The sequence below is a fragment of the Podarcis bocagei genome, assembly GCF_964188305.1.
Source record: "Podarcis bocagei genome assembly, chromosome: 2".
NCBI classification, from domain to species: Eukaryota; Metazoa; Chordata; class Lepidosauria; order Squamata; family Lacertidae; genus Podarcis; species Podarcis bocagei.
The window spans coordinates 78776637-78794244 of NC_138126.1; the positions used below are offsets into that span (position 1 = coordinate 78776637).

The 17608-nt window shown below is 42.7% G+C and overlaps 1 protein-coding gene across 4 annotated transcripts in view; it reads right to left on the minus strand.

Annotated features, from left to right (window-relative positions):
- Positions 1-431: 431 nt before the first annotated feature.
- Positions 432-17608, minus strand: part of PPP2R2B (protein phosphatase 2 regulatory subunit Bbeta) — a 267466-nt gene continuing 250289 nt past the window's right edge. For all 4 annotated transcript variants that reach the window (XM_081181030.1, XM_081181031.1, XM_081181032.1 and 1 more), the window contains 3 exons: positions 11181-11350; positions 9257-9348; positions 432-6125 (listed from right to left, as the gene is read on the minus strand). In XM_081181030.1, the coding sequence (XP_081037156.1) occupies positions 5846-6125; positions 9257-9348; positions 11181-11350 (542 nt within the window). In that variant the 3' untranslated portion in view covers positions 432-5845. The remainder of the gene's footprint in view (positions 6126-9256; positions 9349-11180; positions 11351-17608) is intronic.

Consider the following 17608-nt stretch of genomic DNA (forward strand, 5'->3'; position numbering starts at 1 on the left):
TTCCCCAGGAAAAGAGATGGGGGCAAGGGCAAAATCTCTCGGACTCGTGCCTGTAAAGCACAGAAGTGGAGCACAGCTTGTTCCTGTGCTTTTAAGGCATGGGACAAGCAAAAGTGTGGAGGAGCCCTCTATTATGACAAGCGGGAGATACCAATAGTTGTAAAAAAGGATTTTGAATGTGTCTGTTTCAGCATTTTTCTTTATATCAACAGGACCTTTTAATCCCTTGTAAAACGGTATGAATGATATAAAGCAAATGCATATAGATTTCACAGGCTTTTTAATGGCCATGCCTTGTGTTGTAGACTTGATTAGCTTTGATTTTGTGTGGAGTAATCTGTGCTGATTGTCTTTTATGACTAGGTTATAGTTTCTGTGATAATGACCTTTGTTCAGAATGCAGACACCAAGACCAAAATAATAAACCCATGCTGGGAGAAGGTTTCATTTATTAGAGTACATTTTCCCTGATACATTGAAATCAAAATTCCATCTTTTAGAAGATGATTACAAACACCATAAAAGAAACCCCACATTTCACCTCTTTCATCAACCAACGTGTTGTATGGCAACCCAACTAAACAGATCTGCCAATCCTGGCTGCGTTAGGCAAGCACTTGACTCCTGATGCGGGATTATGAAGGGGCTGAGGAGGCTGCCCCTGATAAAACTCAAATGGAAGATTTTTTGGCAGCTCGGCTTTTCAGAGAGGTTTAGACTGTGGGTTAAAAATAATAGCCCTTGTCACTTCACATAGCCTTGTTATTGGAGATATTTAGTGCTGAGGCTGGGCTGTGGGGGTAGTATCTAGGATGTGATCATGTTGCTTCCTGCATCAGTGAACACAATATTGATTGTGAGCTGTCATGGCTTGGGCACACTTTATGGTACTCCAGCAGGCTGCCTTCGACAATGAATCATGCCACATCTCTCATGCACTGCATTATCTTAAGACAGCCCTAAGAGCAATGGGGTGTCCTTCCCTAATAATACACCTCTCAAATATCTCTGTAGCTCTTCTAAAATACGGCAAGCATCCAAGAAATTAGCAAACTAGCTCCTTAATGCTGCTATCATTTATTTATTTTTGGATTCTGAAATCCATTCAAGCCCATGGTGGTGAGCCAGAGTTTCTTGTCATAAAGCTTACATTTTTCAAAAGTGAGCATCACTAGGACAGACAGAGTGAGAAATCTCTCTCTTCTTTTTTCTGCCTTTTGCCTCTCTAGCCAAGCCACCAGGTTCTTTTGAACAGGTCACCTCTAAGCAGAGCTTGATGCCAACATACCGTTGGAGCACATGACCCAGTCACTGTATTATAAAACCTTGGAAAAATCTCCAGATGAATGTCTTCCACAGAAATGGTTGATTCCCTTCTGAAAGTTCAAAAAGTGTTATAGCTGTTTGGTCTGTCTCATACAACAAATCAGCTTGTCCATTCAGTAATATGACAAATACAATTGGAAACTGCAAACAAAAAACAGCCTATTACTCAAATATTGGATGCAGCTGGATACTATGCTTGCAGCTTTAAGCGCACAGGGGGCAGAGGCGTTATGCACTTATGCCCCTCTCAGATCCATGGGCTACACTCCTGACCCTTTGATTCACCTGTTATTCCTTCAGGTTTCTGAAAGGTGAACTCTTTTCAGTCTGTTCTCCAAGCATTGGCTCCTCCCACCCAAGTCTCTTCCTTCCTGCTTCCTGTTCCACTGAAAACTCACTCATTAGTGGACCAAATTCAAGGGCTCACCCTAACCAGCTCTGTGGCCATCCGTATTGCCGCACAGCCCTATTGATTATTAAAGAAAGACCTTTAGCAGAATGTGGGGTGATGCAGTGGCAGCAGAGATGGCTCAGAAACAATCCTAAGCACTGTGAGGCATGTGTTGGCCCTGAGAGGAAAGGGGGGGCACCTTTTGACATGTGTGATCTACTCAGCTAGAAGTGTCCCACCTACTGAGAAAGCTATGCCAGATTAAAATAGTCTGACAAGAACCTTCTTAATAAATGTCAACGTAAACTCTGGTGCAGCTGGCACATGGGAAGGAGTTGGGTTGTAAAGCAGGGCATTGTCATGGAATGACAATAAGGAGAAAGGAGTGTGAAAGGAACTTCACATTCTTTGGCATTATGATGCCCACAGTCGTATGGAAACCATCTCTTCCCAGCCTATGGTTGCGTATCCTTGGAGTCTTCTTAGTCACTGACTGCTTATGTGTGCTATGCTCTGTGGGGTCCCTTGACAGGAAACAGATGATGGGAGACAACCTGAACACAGAAGTACTTGGTGTGGTCACAGTGCAAAAGCCTGGCTAGCAGCGAGTACCGTCAAGGATACACTTGAAGGATGCAAACCATAGGATGGTACTGTGAGCTCTTTCCATGAAATGGGCTTTCCAGCTCCCGTAAGTATTCTGACAAGAGCACTGCACACTGTTTGATAAGCTGCTATTGAAACTCTTAGGAGTGTTTCCATTGTGTTTTATGATGCAGCAAGAGAAGGGAAATCTGAAACCCTGGTACATACATCCAAAGACATTGCTGGATCATAACCGTAAGCATCTAACCTCGCTGTACTGAGGTGGTATATTTCTGAACACCTAAGGCTGGTGACAGACAGGGGATGGATACCATTTTCATTGTCCTTCCTTTTTGTGAGTCTCCTCGGGGGCATCTGTTAGCTGCTGAATGCTGGACTAGAGTAACCTTTGATTAACCCAACAAAGAAACCTTTCCCTTAAAAGCTGTCACCTTTAATCTCTGCTCATAGAACACACATGAGACCAAAGAGAAGCAAGAGATTTAGTCTAGAATCCAAATTCTAGACAATGTTCTTTGCGTGAACGAGCCCTTTGAGTCTGCCATTGGATGACCTTAGTGCCAATGGCATAGGGTTGGGATCCTCACTCAGAATTTGGAACTTAGCAACTCCACACCAGAACATTTTGGAGACAATTTTACTTCTGATACCAGAGTGCAGCCTTTCTTTACAGGAAGAAAAAAAAAGACCTTTTTTTAATTAAGAAAATGACTCATTTACTCCTGCTATTTTTTTTAATCATTTTGTGTTTGTTTTTTTAAAAAAGAGGTTACTCCTGAAAGCCATTACGTGTAATAAATTTATAAGCCAGCATACTTTTTTTTCCTGTAGTCATTCCTTTAAACAAGGCAAAACATCTAATTTGCCCCTGACCTGAGCAGTCTTGTGAAGAGCAGGCAGGGAGTTAAGTAGTTTAATAACAATGAAAAAGCTTGATTCCAAATATCTGAACTTCCTCTTGCTCCCAGGACTATCAAATCAGTGTCCCCTTCCCTGGCTTCCGTGCAGCCTTGTAGTATTTTGATGTCTCTTGAGAAAAGTGCAGGCAAAGTCTTGCTCGTAAGGTGTAAGAGGTGGTCAGCTGGGCACAGGAAAAGGCTGGGCTTTTAAGAATCCTTTACCCGAGAGGGTGTTTAGAAATTCTTGTATGCTTCACGGCAACAATCACAAAGGTTGGAGCTACTGCCCCACTTTTCACAATCGGAGGAAACAAGAAGCGCATTGATCTTCAGATATCCATCTTGTCAGAGAAAGCACTGGTTTTATTTCTGTAGGGTCTGTTCTCTGATCATAATTTTATTTACTTGTTTTTATTATTATGGTAGTTCGTTTTTTAAAAAACCCACCCTCCCAAACCAATCAATTGTTCAAGAAAGGCAAGACCTAGATTAGATCCTTGTAGTGGAATAGGATAGTTTACCATGCAAAAACGAAGAGCTAATCTTCATATTGCGGAACCATGGACAACCTCTCTTAGAAAGCAGCCAGGCGAGGATAGCAATACATGTTGGTTGGGTGGCTATTTTTCTGTGTGTGTTTGTTTTATTTAAATTCCATAAATTAGCAACTCAAGAGTTCGTTCTTTTAAAAGGAGGATAAAAAAGAACAAATGTCTACGGGAATAAATAAATAAATAAACAATATTTAAACACGCACTACTAAAAATAAAAAAGGAGAGGGAGGAATCCTCCCTCCCACACACAAATACATATTTATGTCATGCAAGAGATTGAAAGAGAACTTTTTTTAAGTTCTCTCACCCAAATCAAAGATAAAAATTTAAAAATAAAATAAACTCACAGGAAATGCAGAAGAAAGCTCAGATTTGTTTTGGTATGCAAAAAAGTTGCATATTGGAAGCATTGGGTTTCTTTTTTGTTTTGTTTTGTAAGGTATTTTGTATACCAGCAAAAGGCACCACAGGATCAACCCAGCCAAATCCCTATGAGGACATCTGTGGGGTGCGATGAAAAAAGGTAAGAGCCCTCATGGTTCTTCATGAATGATGAGTCGAAATGTCTATACTGTGTACCTGTTTTTTTCTGTCTTGGCTTTGCTTTTCTTCTGTCTGAATGCCTTTCCAGAAAACAAAAATAGAGCTCAGTGATCCTTAAAGTAGCACTAGCATCATGTCCGCATGCAATGATGGAAGGACAAAGTGGACTTATTGCAAGTGGGACAGCGACGCTTCTGTGGGCTGGGCCGGGGCAATTCACATATTTTTCAGCTGGGGGAAAAATTAAGAGGTTGGATTTGTGTTCTAGCATGGAATTAGAACTATGGACTGATTGAAACTAAATTTAAAGGCGGTGGGGGCAGAATGATGGAATGTCACAAAGGCTGTGGGCTGCTGTCATGTGTAATGCGTTGGTAGCAAGAGCTTAGGACTTGCCGCTCTTTGCCATTGACAAAGAACAAATACAGTTTTGTATGAGGTCACTGGCTTGAATGGTATAGAGGGGGGAGATTCAGCATCTCAAACACTCAGATCCAGCCAAACATAAGCACACAAGCACTTTCGCAGTCAAAACATGTGCTTGTATCTGTCCCATTGAGATCAACGGTGCTTAAAAAAAAATTAGATTATGCTGGATTGTACCCTAGGAAACATTAAGTTAATGGCATAGTCATGGTAGTCACCACAGATGTCAGATACCAGCCAATAGGAGGTTGTGACACCTGTGCAACATAAAATGGCACGGAACAATGCAACAAGTCCTCTAGCTGGAAAGAAAAGGGCTGGGGCGGGGGGAGCAGAAATGGCATTTCACCCAAAGCAAAATCTTGTGGTTTTGCAATGCATTAGCTAGCTTGGGCAAAAATACATTTGTACCTCTCATAACAACAGTGTTACAGCAAAACATTTATTGTGTGACAAGTATGCACAATAAATGATAATCTGGAAAGGCCCTGAGTTGATAAAAGGTAAATGCCATTTTTAAAAAGGGGAAAGGACAATTAGAGGGGGGGAAATGAACCAGCAAAGGAAACTGAATTCCTGTTGGGGGATGGGGATGGCTGTAAAACCCAAAGATCTCCAAAACTGAAATTGGGTAACTTAATCTTTAGATACAGTAATACATCATTGTATTTTATGGCCTTGCTTGCTTTTTTTTTTTTTTGTAAATATATTACTATAGTCTTAACTTCTGTATAAATTGGCAGATGTCTAGAACAATATTTTTAAAGAAACTAAAAGCTACTACTGAGTACTGGGGAAAAATAAAGCGCAAATAATTCAGGCTTGCTGTTGAATTAATGGTGTCACTTTGTAGGTCTCAATACTTGGAAGTCAAATGTTCCTAATGGGCTTTGCCAACCCAATTTCTTAAGATTTGGGAGAAAGCAATAGACACTGGAATCTGAGTGCTTGCCTCTACATAACTAATGTCTGCAGAGGAATAACAAAACAAATAAGGAGGAGAAGGGAAAAAATTAAACGGAAGAAACATTTTAAAACTTGTGTTTGCTAGTTGGTACCCAGTACGTAAGATTCCTAAGGAACATCTCCCCCACCCCTTCCTAGTTAACCTTGTCCTGAAATATATACAGGTTATTTGTTGCTGCCACTGCTATGATATTTTCTGAAGGATGCCAAGCTGTATGCAGGATCTTCTTGCTAAAGTCCAGACTGTCCACACTAATTTCATCTTTTCTCCGTTTGCCCCCCACACAAACTTTGCGGGGTTTCAGGATGGCACGGGGTTTGCTGTTTTCCCGTGAGGCCTCCAGGGTCACATCACGCTTGGTGTTGCGATCAAACATTCTGAAGAAATTGTTGTAGGAGCCGGTCATGATGACACTGAGGAGCAAGCAAAGAGAATGGGGTGAGAACAGAAATCAAATCAGGTGACGTATCCAATAGAATTAAAACCTGTTTTGTTTCCCATCCCGTGCATTTTCTGCCATACCCAATGATGATGGCATTAGTTTAGCCTTAGATAAACACTCCAGGCCCCTTTGGCAGAAAAAGAGGCACTGAGGTGTAGAATAATGAATGGGGTGTAGGTGGAATTTTCTGTCCTCCAGATTTGTTGACTGAGGTGAGGTTTCACTTCCCCTAATGGTTGGGCTGATTCCAGCCAGCATGATTGTTTGTACAGCTGAGAAAAGTCTCACTGCTTATACCCCTGCAGCTTCAAATCCTATTTAACAGGTACTGGGAATTGGGAGCACCTGGCAATGAGGAAGCATAGCGCAGGGAGCCCTATTATACTCCTCCTTCTCAGATTCTTACGTTTTTCACCCAATCCACAGATCCATGAGTGGGGAAAACATAACAAAAAAGCTTTTCACATCAAAGAGGAACCGTATTTTTCGCTCCATAAGATGTACCTAGTTTTTAGAGGGGGAAAGCAAGAAAAAAAAAATTCTATGCAGAAAATGTAAGCCGCTCTCACTTTTCTTGCTTTAAAGCAAGCAAAGCGAGAGCCACTTATATGGCTTCTGTCCCGCTTTGCGCAGCTCTCACTTTGCTTTCCCATCCCTCCTCCCGCCTCCCTGTAAAAGAGGAGGAGGAGACACCGGAACAGGTGCTTTGCTTGCTTTACAGCGAGGCAGGAGGAGGGATGGGCAAGCAAAGTGAGAGCTGCGCAAAGTGGGACAGAAGCCATGTAAGCAGCTCTTGATTTGCTTGCTCCCGTCCATCCCTCCTCCCACTTTGCTGTGAAGCCAGCAGAGCTAGAGGCGCTGCACAGCTCTCCTTCTTACTCTGCTGGCTTCAGCAGAGAAGCGCAGCGCCTCTTCAGTGAAGCAGGAGGAGGAACGGAAGGGAGCCCTTACACAGAGCCCTTCCGTCCCTCATCCCGCTTCACTGAGAAGCCAACAGAGCAAGCTGTGCAGCTATCACTCTCGCTGAAGCCAGCAGAGCAAGAGCAATAGCCACACAGCGGCTCTTGCTCTCCTGGCTTCACAGTGAGCGACGAACAGGAGCCATGGCTCCGGCTGCAGAGGCATCACTCAGCTCGCAACTGCAGCAGTAGCCAATTGATCCCTCTGTCGCCCAGTGCATTCGCTCTGTAAGACATTTCCCCTTACTTTTTAGGAGGAAAAAGTGTGTCTTATGGAGCAAAAAATACGGTAATCAGCCAAATCTGGACTTGCTGTATGTACTTAACCATCTCAAAACAGAAAGATACAAATATGGGCTACAATGGGATTCCTTAATCTGGTTTTCTATCAATGTTATTGACTTTCAATTCCCACCATCTCCCATCATTGGACAGGCTGAGGTGATGGGAGTTTGAGTCCAATATTTGGAGGTTATCTGCTGACATGCCATCTTTTGTCATGCTTTCAGGTGTCTGAATCAGAGTGACCACTACTTCCACAAGGCTATGCAATTTTTCTCTTCTGCTAATATCCTGTGCACAGAGAAGAAATACTCTGAGCACACTTAAGTCTTTATGAGATCCAGGTATGACTTAAGAATCCAGAGCAAAATCCCTGTCCTCAGACCCCCAAGTAAGAGATAGGAAATATGTGACCCTCCAAATGCAGTTGGACACCAAATCCCATCAGTACCAGCCAGCATTGCCAGTAGCAAGGGATGATGGGAGCTGTAATTTCCCATCTTTGCCCTAAGTAACAGCTGCAAGCCCCTTTGGCTGTCTGCAAATGAAAATGGACAAATGTACTACAATGACAACCAGCAAATTTCATGTTTAATTTTACACTGCAGATGAAGTGACCGATTTTGGAAGGCACATCAATCACCAAATTGGGAACATGAACATCTTTCTGATAAGCAAGGTGTTTACAAATAAGGTGACAATTTAGTTAGCAATATTTGTCAAAGCACAGCTAGAAAAACATCTCAACTCATCTCTGTTCCATTTCTAAAGCGGAGAGAATGCTCCATTTGCGGGGCTGCCTTTGCATGGGGAGTGAGGGTGCTACCTTTTCTTTCCAGGAGAAAGAGGTAGCCTGCCTGCCCCCTTGGGTGTCAGCGGCAGAGGGACTCCCTTCCCCCCAGTGGTGGTAGGAGGAACAAGCTGCATTGGCCCCAGCCATGTGAGGCGCAACCTCCTTGGCTCCCTTAGTGGGAGCAGTGGTGTTTCCCCCCGGTGGGCCCAAGGCCAATGTAGCTTTTTCCTCTCTTTCAACATTGTGGTGTATCGCCAGGTCATGATGTTTGCCTGGTGATACATCGCACTGTTGAAAACGTGGAATTGCCCAGCCCTAGCAGTGAGCAGAACTCCACTAGGGGAGGCAGACTTGTCGGCTGTCACAGAGAGACGGGGATGGCACTTAGAATGCCTCTGAATCCAAGGCTGCGCTGCTGAAAAGGACAAGCCCCTCCTGAGATGCAAATGCTGTGATCTTTTTTGTCTCCATAAACCAAGGTGTAAATAAACTACATTTCTAAGACACTGCAGACTCTCTGTGCCTTGATGTTCCAATGGAAAAACAACCTTGGTTGAGTGCCACAGCTTTTTTCCCTGCCTGCCCCCCGGCTGATGAACAAATGTCAAGTTTCATTCAGCTTCACAATGATATCTACACCACATCAACAGGGGCATAGCATTGGGAGTGGAGGTAGGTTGCCAGGGCGATTGTCCCAGGCAATTTTTAAGAGGAGTGTTGTTCAGATCACCCTCTCTTAGCCAGCCCTATGGTGCTTTTGCAAGGCTGGGATCTGATCAGATCCAAGCCTTGCAAAGCAGCTCAGGGAGGGCAGCCTGAGAAGGATGCCATGCGCTATTTGACCCCAGCTTCGCCCTCAGGGGGCTGGGATCAAAGGGCACGTGTCCTTCTCATGATGCCCTCCATGAACCAGCCCTGTTTCTGAGGCTCACGACTGGCACACGCTTTCCCCCTCAGCCCAATAAACACACACTCTGCCGCTGCTCATGAAGCAGAAGAAATGCAAGATCAAACAGTGCCAAGAGGCAACTAGGGGTGGGATAGCCAAAGTAAAAAGAGGCTTCTTACCTGTCAGACCCATTCCACACACATTCAAATTTATCAAAAATGCAATCGTTCTCGTAGAGGGAGCACAGCTTGCTGCGGAGGTAATCATGAACCTAAGGATTGAGGCACAGACAGAAAGGGTGATGGTAAAACAAGGTTCAGTGGGAATCATAATCCAAAGCCTGGTTTATAAATCTTGTGAACCAACACAACATAATATCCACTAGTTCCCTACAAGCTCATCTCTTACTCATTTAGGTTATCAGATACATTAATCCTGGAGACATCTTCTACAGTGGATACATTAAGCTCTTCATTACTAATCCAGAAGCATGACTCAAAAGAAATGATGTTCACAAGGTACTTAAGGGAAGAACACAGCAGTCCCATGGGAGAAGGCTGCTCCATTACCAAAGAGTGGGAAAAGACAACCTCAAAAATCATCTATTAGTATGGTGATGGGGGAGAGATGTGGGTAAGAAGAGCACTCAGCAACCTTATTTTCATAACAAAGATTCAATGAAGGGTGAAGCTGTCCAAGAATCAATGCACACACTTGCTTTGCAAGCTCCAGTTATCTGTTCCAGTAGTCTGGAGTGAATGTGTATAGGGGGAAGTCTACCCCGGCATCCAAGAACAATGTTGGAGGATACAGGTTTAAGGGGCAGGCCCAAGACTTTATGCTGCCTGAAGCAAAGGGGCAAGATGATGCCTTCCCAATTCCACATTCAGAAGCCACTTGGGTTGGCAATCTACTCTTACTTCAGCACTGGTGAAGGGGGCAGCATCTTCCACTGCATCTGAGGGCAGTAGAGCAGAATGACACACACAGTGCTCTGCTCCAATACTTTTGTAATTCCTGTCCACCAGCCAGACCTGCTACCTCAAGTGGTTGTCTCATTTTACCTAATGGTAGGGCCGGCCCTGATCCCTCCCCTCCACCTACAGGGTGGAATTCATATAATGAGTTCCATCAGCAGAAGCCCTGCACAAGGACTTCTGCTTGCACAACAGGGTCATTCTGCATGCCCTGCATACCTCTGAAATTGAGCCAGGGGGAAAGGGAGGGTTAGGAGAACCACTAGAACAGTATGCAGGGAGAGGAGGTGGGGAGGTGATTCTGCCTGGCAAGCTGAAACGCTTACAGTGATCGAATGTTTGCTATAGCATGATGCTGAATTCCCCCCATAACGATCAAAGCAGAACCTCTGCCCAGGTAAGAAGCATTACATTCAAGTAATTCAGAGCAGTTCTAGTTTATTGGTGGAGAGTGTGCTCTGCATACAGAAGGACCCGGGCATATAGAGTGTCAGGTAGCATGTAGAAGCAGGAACTGCCCCCCTGGCTGAGATGTTGAAGAGCTCCCAGCCAAAGTAGATAATAGTGGTCTACATGGACTGATGGTCTGCCTCTATATAAGACAGCTTCATGTATAGTTTGGCCCCTTGGCCTTGCTCCTGAAAGAGACAGTCTGTGTTCCCTCAAAGATCCCTAAAGACACACCAATGTTATTAGGCAAGAGAACACAAGTATATTCCAAGCCTCATCAGCAATTTCATTACTTTGGATTTTTTGACAAGCAGCCTTAAAATTATGCCATTTTCCATGAGATCATATGCAACAGAAAAAACAAAACGCAAGTATCATTCTAATTTCAGTTGGAATGGAAAGGAGCATCCTAAACAATGAGGACTTTGCCTGGTAGTTCAAAGAACTCATAACAGTAGTTATGTAGCAGTTTTGAATGTTCAAAGTGCTTTACATAGATTGGGTTTGGCCCAGACTTAAGTAATATTCAGAGCAGAATAACTGAAATCAAACGCGTTTAAGTTATGTCTAACAGTGGATCAACTCTAAGTATGACAAAGCCAGGGTGCATCCCTTTATCTTTAATTCCTACCACCCATTTATTCACAACACACACAAAATCTTGAGGATGAGGTACCTGGTATGTTTCAATCGGTCTGTTCTCCATGTTGAGGTCCCACACCTTGACAGTGAGATAGTCCCTGGTCATGATGTACCTCCCGCTGTGACTGAACTTAACATCAGAAATTGAAGAGATGATCTCAGAAAAAAACGACCTGTTACTTGGGTCTTCGGGCTCTTCAAAAACTATACAACACACAAAAAACAAGTCACTTAAAACATAGTCAAGGCACAAGTCAATATGGCTGGTGCCAATGTGGTAAGTATTGAAGTATTGATGTGTTTCACTTGCACAACAGTGTGGAAATATTTAATGGAAAATGGTTACAGTTCAGGATAGTATCCAGATATAAGTGCTAGCGGAGCATTCCCATCTGTGTTTGTCAACCGAGGAGCGGGGATATGCCAACCCCCTAACCCTTCTTCAAACAGCACAGCTCTCTGCAATCATGAGTACAGCTAAATGCCTAAAGGCTTTGTTTTGAATCTGGAACCCCAGTCAGACAGGGTTCTGGGTCACGTGGATGTGTTTGCATATACAGATTTATGCCAAAAACCTACATTGCGGACAACTGTGCTCCATGTACATCTACACCCTCATTCTGACAAGCACAAAGGCAAGAATGCCCGAAAAGGGCTACAATAGCTTTCATTTCACAGAAAAAACAAGACCATAAATAACATAATTCTGCAAAAATACAGTCTTATCAGGGAGTAAGCCTTATTTAAAGCAAAGGGACTCACTTCTAAGTACATATGCATAGGCTTGCAGTGTTAGAACTCATCTGAAAGTATCCTTTAAAAAAAATGTTTGTTTTATTTTACTGTGTTTTGAATTTTTGCAAGCTTCCCTGGGAAAAATGTATTGAAGTGGGCTATAAATATATAACATTTTATAGGGGTAGGTAGGTAGGTAGTCAACACAATAGGAGGAGGAATGGATAAAGTCCACTTTTAAATATGCAATGTGTAAGCAAATTTGAACAGTTTCAGATGCCTCACAGAAAGAGCAATGTTGCAAAAACCAAATTTTATTTTAGAAAAAATATATAGTCAGCTGAGTAAAATCTCCCCTAAAAGTTCAGAGTTTAGTGCAAAAGCTGACAAAGGTAGGGTGAGGGGACAGACACAGTAGGATCAGCACTGAAGTCTTAACAAGATCTTGTTTTTTCAGTCCTTAACATATAATTGCCAGAGTGAGATTGCTTGTTTTGCCAGCTTTTTCATTCACCTGACAATCTCAAACTCCATCAAGCTACCTACATTTGCATTTCAATGTTTCAATGCATGGCATCATTAAATATATATACCTGTAGACTATAAAATATTAATTTCTTAAATTAAAATGCAACAGAACAAATTGAGCTTTCACACCTGGACTCCCACTGAATGACTGGCAGCAAACCAAAGTAAATAACAGTTTTTAGGAATCTAAACAGAAGTGTAGTATGATTACATCATGTGAGAAGTCAATGAAACGGCACCCACTTTATGCCACCTTCTGATTTGTAAAGTTGGCTTCCATGGGACCAAACTTTGGTCCACTGGATCAGAAGCCAGAGGGATTAGTTCTTCAGCTTCACAGAAACCTTGAGAATCTTCCTGTCTTTGTTGCAGAGGCCTACTGGCCAAGGCCCTGACTGCACCATACACTTAAAGCACTATCAAACCGCTTTTAACAGTCATCAGCAACCATTCCCATTCCCAGAATTCAATGGGAAGAGGGACTGATTATTAAACCACTGTGGGGACTGTAGCTCTGTGAGAGCAATGGTCTCCTAACAACTCTCTGCACCCTTAACAAACTACAGTTCCCATGATTCCTTGGAGGAAGCCAAGACTGTTAAGAATGGTGTGAGAGTGCTTTAATTGTATGAAGCAGATGTAGCCTGGGTTGCTTATAGAAATCCTTCTGGATCAGGGTGAACCCAAGTGTAGGACATTCTGCCTGGCATCTATGGCTAAATGTGGACTTCCCTGCATCTCCTTTCTGACCTTCTTCCTAAGAAATTTATCTTGCTTCTGTCATGGAACAGCTCATCTATATGCTGCACTCTGCTTTTCCTTACCCAACTATAGTGTGTGTGTCATGCCTATCTATCTATATCATATATATATATATCTCAAGGTGATCTGGGCACTGACAGCTGGTCCTGGACCCTCAGAACGGTTGAGATTTTAATGACTAGGACATTTTAATGAGAACACTCATCTTTAAAAGAATGGACCAATCTCTACCAAGCCATCAATTAGTGGAGTAAGAAGCACTTGTATCAAAGCTGCCACCAGTCAAAGAGATTTAAAGCTTTACGGGCCAATCAATATATGGCGTTAGCCAATCGAAGTCAATACAGAGGTTTCAGAGCAATCGCTTACTTTGTGTATATATATAAATCACAACTGAATGGCCCAAGAAAGCAGACCGATGCAACTGTGAAGTTAAGACCTTTTTTTTTGGTAGGAAAAATTTCAAGGATGCGTTCAATGGATGAGTTTTAGGACCCTCACCATGCTTTTTCAAAATGTTGTATTTATATTAAGTAATCATAAAATAAAGATATGATACCACAGCAGAACTTGAGAAAGAGCATCTTCCACTGTTAGCATACTTTACTTTTATGTGTGACAGTGGCTCTACTGGTAAAAGTAAATAAATCTTATGACCATACGTAAATTCTTAAAACAACTACCAGAAGTTTTCTCCACTACCATCATTCCGCAATTGACTGTGGTGACAGCTTGGTTCCTCAGCTGTGGACAATAACCTGAAATCAGGGATGGGGGACCTTTTTCAGCCCAATTTTTCAGCCACATTCCTTCGGCACCACCTGCCAGTGGTGGGGCAATAAATATAAATTCTACCTTTGCAGAGCAAGCAAATTTCTACACCTACTCACGCCCATTCTCTACCTTCCATCCAGGGAAGACAGACACATCATCAAAGATATATTCCAGTCAGGCAAAAACACTCAATGCAAGTGTTAATCAGGGCTGCAGAGGCACTCTGGCCAGGGAGAGTCTCAAGGGCAGCTAGAGAGGCTTGAAGGGCCACATTCAGATGCAAAGCTTGCATTTCCCGACCCCTTGCCCTATGTGAAAGTGAGTGTTTGGGTAAATTGTGTTATGCTTTTGTTGGGGTTGGTGGAATCCTAGATTAAATTTTGTTCTGACTCGTAGTGTTAAGGCTGCCCAAGTTGTAGCACATGGGATTGCTGGTTCTGGTAACTGTGTTTGTGGGGGTTTTAGATTTGGCTGAATGTATACAGGCTGTCTGGCCTACGGGTGTATTAGTGAATGTGGAATTTGTGTGGTTACTGAGTGAAAACTTGCTTTATGGATTTTATTATTGTATCTTTTTATTATTTTATATGCTGGTATATTATTATTGTTCAGTTTTCTTTGTTGACTGCTTTGGAATCTTTTCTGGTGCATAGAAGTATTATAAACGCTTGAAAAAAAATGAGAGAGAGGGAGAGGGAGAGAAGGAGAAGGAGGAGGAGAAACTACATGTATATTTGACCAAAGGAAGCACATTTCTGTGGCCAGGGCAGAAAACATGAAGTGTGGCTAAAACAAGACGAAGCTTAAGGAAATTTCTTAGAGACAGTAGGATTTCTTTCGCACTGCATGGATTCAGCTGCAATGCTGTGTTCTCACCCTTCGAAGGGTAATGACCCACTTGACACCTAACATCCTGGCAATGAGAATTTTATTTACTTATTAAAAAAAATAAGTCTGACACTAGCAGTCAGACCTCCTGCAGGAAAAACTGGGGAAGAGAACCATACCAGAGCAGTTTTTCCTTTCTCAGCACAAATATTTGTGAGTTTCATTGCCCTCTAACTGAATGCTGAGCTGTGAAGTCCTGAATTTTGGAATATGGTGTGTGCAGGGAGGAGGGATGGAAACATCCCAAAGTGCCAGGATAAATGATCTCTCTACAAATCTGAAATGGCACTGCTCACAGCAGTCTCCAGCTTGAGCTCCTTTAGCTGCCAGCAGGAAATCTCATGACTTGTGGGTTTTTCAAAAATAAAACGAAAACATCAAGAGAAGGGGAGGGGATCAAGATCTGAGCTGGCTTGCGCAAAGCACCTAACTTCCACAAAAGCTTGTCGCGGCTGTAATAATTATGGGCTCAGGCACACTAGGAGGCAGGATTTGGGAGGAATTTTTAACAGCGGCATCATTTCTATGGGTTCTGTTATGTGCAAAGCTTGAGTCAAGTTTGCTGGTGCTAAAGTGACAGCAGAGGCGATGGGCTGACTTTTGCTGCAGTCGAGGAAAGAGAAATTTGCAACCACCACCAAATTATACAAAACCTGAGCATGTGAAAAACTCAGGGTCAGCCTAACTGTGATGCTGCAGATCTCCATATATTTTTATTTCTATTTTAAAGCAGCCATGGGGGGGCACTGAATTTGAGGGTGGAGTGGGGTTAATTTTGCCCCGCTTTATTTTCCTGATCTAAATACCCCACCAACCAATATCTGCAGGAGTGAAGAACCTGCAGATCCTGCTCTACTGCAACTCCCATCATCCCAAACATTTGCCATGCTGGCTGGGACTGGAGGGAGCTGCAGCCCAGCAATATATGGAGGGGTATAGGTCAGAAAAGGTAAGAGGCCATCCACCTTTCAGTTATGCTCCCTTGGTTTCTATACATCTTGTACCATCCTGTAAAATCTCTTTTAGAGAAATATGCACACAGTGGAAGCAAAATCATTCTTAAATTCAGGTGTGCATGTAAATAGCAGTGCAATTTATATATACAGTTGTACCTTTGTTTTCGAACTACTTGTGACTCGAACGTTTTGGCTCCCGAACGCCGCAAACCCGGGAGTGTGGGTTCTGGTTTGCGAACATTTTTTGGAAGCCGAATGTCTGAGGTGGCTTCTGCAGCTTCCAGTTGAGTGCAGGAAGCTCCTGCAGCCAATTGGAAGCCGCGCCTTGGTTTTCGGAAGTCGAACAGACTTCTGGAACGGATTCCGTTCAAGAACAAAGGTTCGGACTGTACTGGCTGATTTGAGCCAGACTGCTGCAGTGGAAGAGAAGGGGAGCAGGGCCACTGCATTAGCTCTAATGAGACCCCTGCTCCTTTTGGCTCCTCCTCTGGTCATTATAGGAAGATCTTGAAGAACTGGTGCCCACGTTTGCTTCCCCCCCTTCATCTCTCCTTCCCCAGTCTCCTTTCTTCTGTGCTGTGTCTTATTAGTGTTAAGCCTGAAGGCTGCAAACTGTTCTGGAAGCCTCTTTGGCTGAAGTGCAGAGTAAAACTGCTTTTAATTAAATATCGTGGACCTTGTTGTAAGAAGACATAAACATTTACATAACCCGCTTGCCACAATGCCATTTTTCTTTCTTTCTTTTTCTTTTTAATTGATACACCAAAAAAGAAACAAAACAAAAATACAAATGAAAATATTGATAAACAGAATATTAATTACAAAACAATAAAGCAAAAATTGGTCTTTAGACTATAGACCCAACCTCCCATCTATTCCTTATTTCAATTATATATTGCTTGTTGCCAGTACACACTTTTATTTTAAATTGACTAATTCTTAATTTATCTTAGGTCTCATATCTTACTTAAAGCTACTACTGAAATTATTCGAATGCTGCAACGGAGTTTAAACTGCTGTAATTATTTTTCAAATAAACTTTGAAGACCTCCCATTTTGAGACAAATTTCTGTTTTGGTTTGTTCTTTATCTTTTCTGATAGGCTGTCTAACTCCACACATTCTGTCAGTTTTTGAGTCCAATCATGAATAGAGGGGATTTCATTACTCTTCCATTTTGTAGCAATAAGAACTCATATTGAGTACCCAAAGTCTTGTTACCACTTGACCATGGCCGCTGTAACCTCCTCCTCCTCCTTGACTTCCCAGTCAAGGAGGAGTCGGTATACCTTGGAAAGGGTTTTTCTTTTAGAATTTACTAATTCGGATTTGAATCAAGAGATTTCTGCTGCAAAACCCTTTTGTTTATCAGATTTGAATTTCTCATGTACCTGATGGTACTGAAACTAATCTGAGATGTACTCCCTTATTTCCTCAAAGCTTTTTAATTTTAGTTGGTTGCCTTCTTCCTTTAATAGTGTTTTATATGTTGGCCAAGTTTCCTAGGTATTTTTCCTTTTCACCACGGAGGCTTCAATTGGGGAAGTCCACAATGCCATTTTTCATGCTACCCAGCAATCCAGGATGAGAATTATATGTGCAGACTACAGGATTTAGAACCGGGCTTGACTTTATATTTCCTTGAATTGGGCCTGCATCCAAACTCGCCTGTGTAAGCTCCCTCTCAACAGTACATTTGGTGAAGGGCACTTTAGAACAATGCCTGCTTTGCGGTTTATTCATCAAAAGGCAAGGCATAAGTGACCTTCCTTCCCACAGTTTCTGTCTTCATCATTTGCAATGACTACCATTGCAAAGTG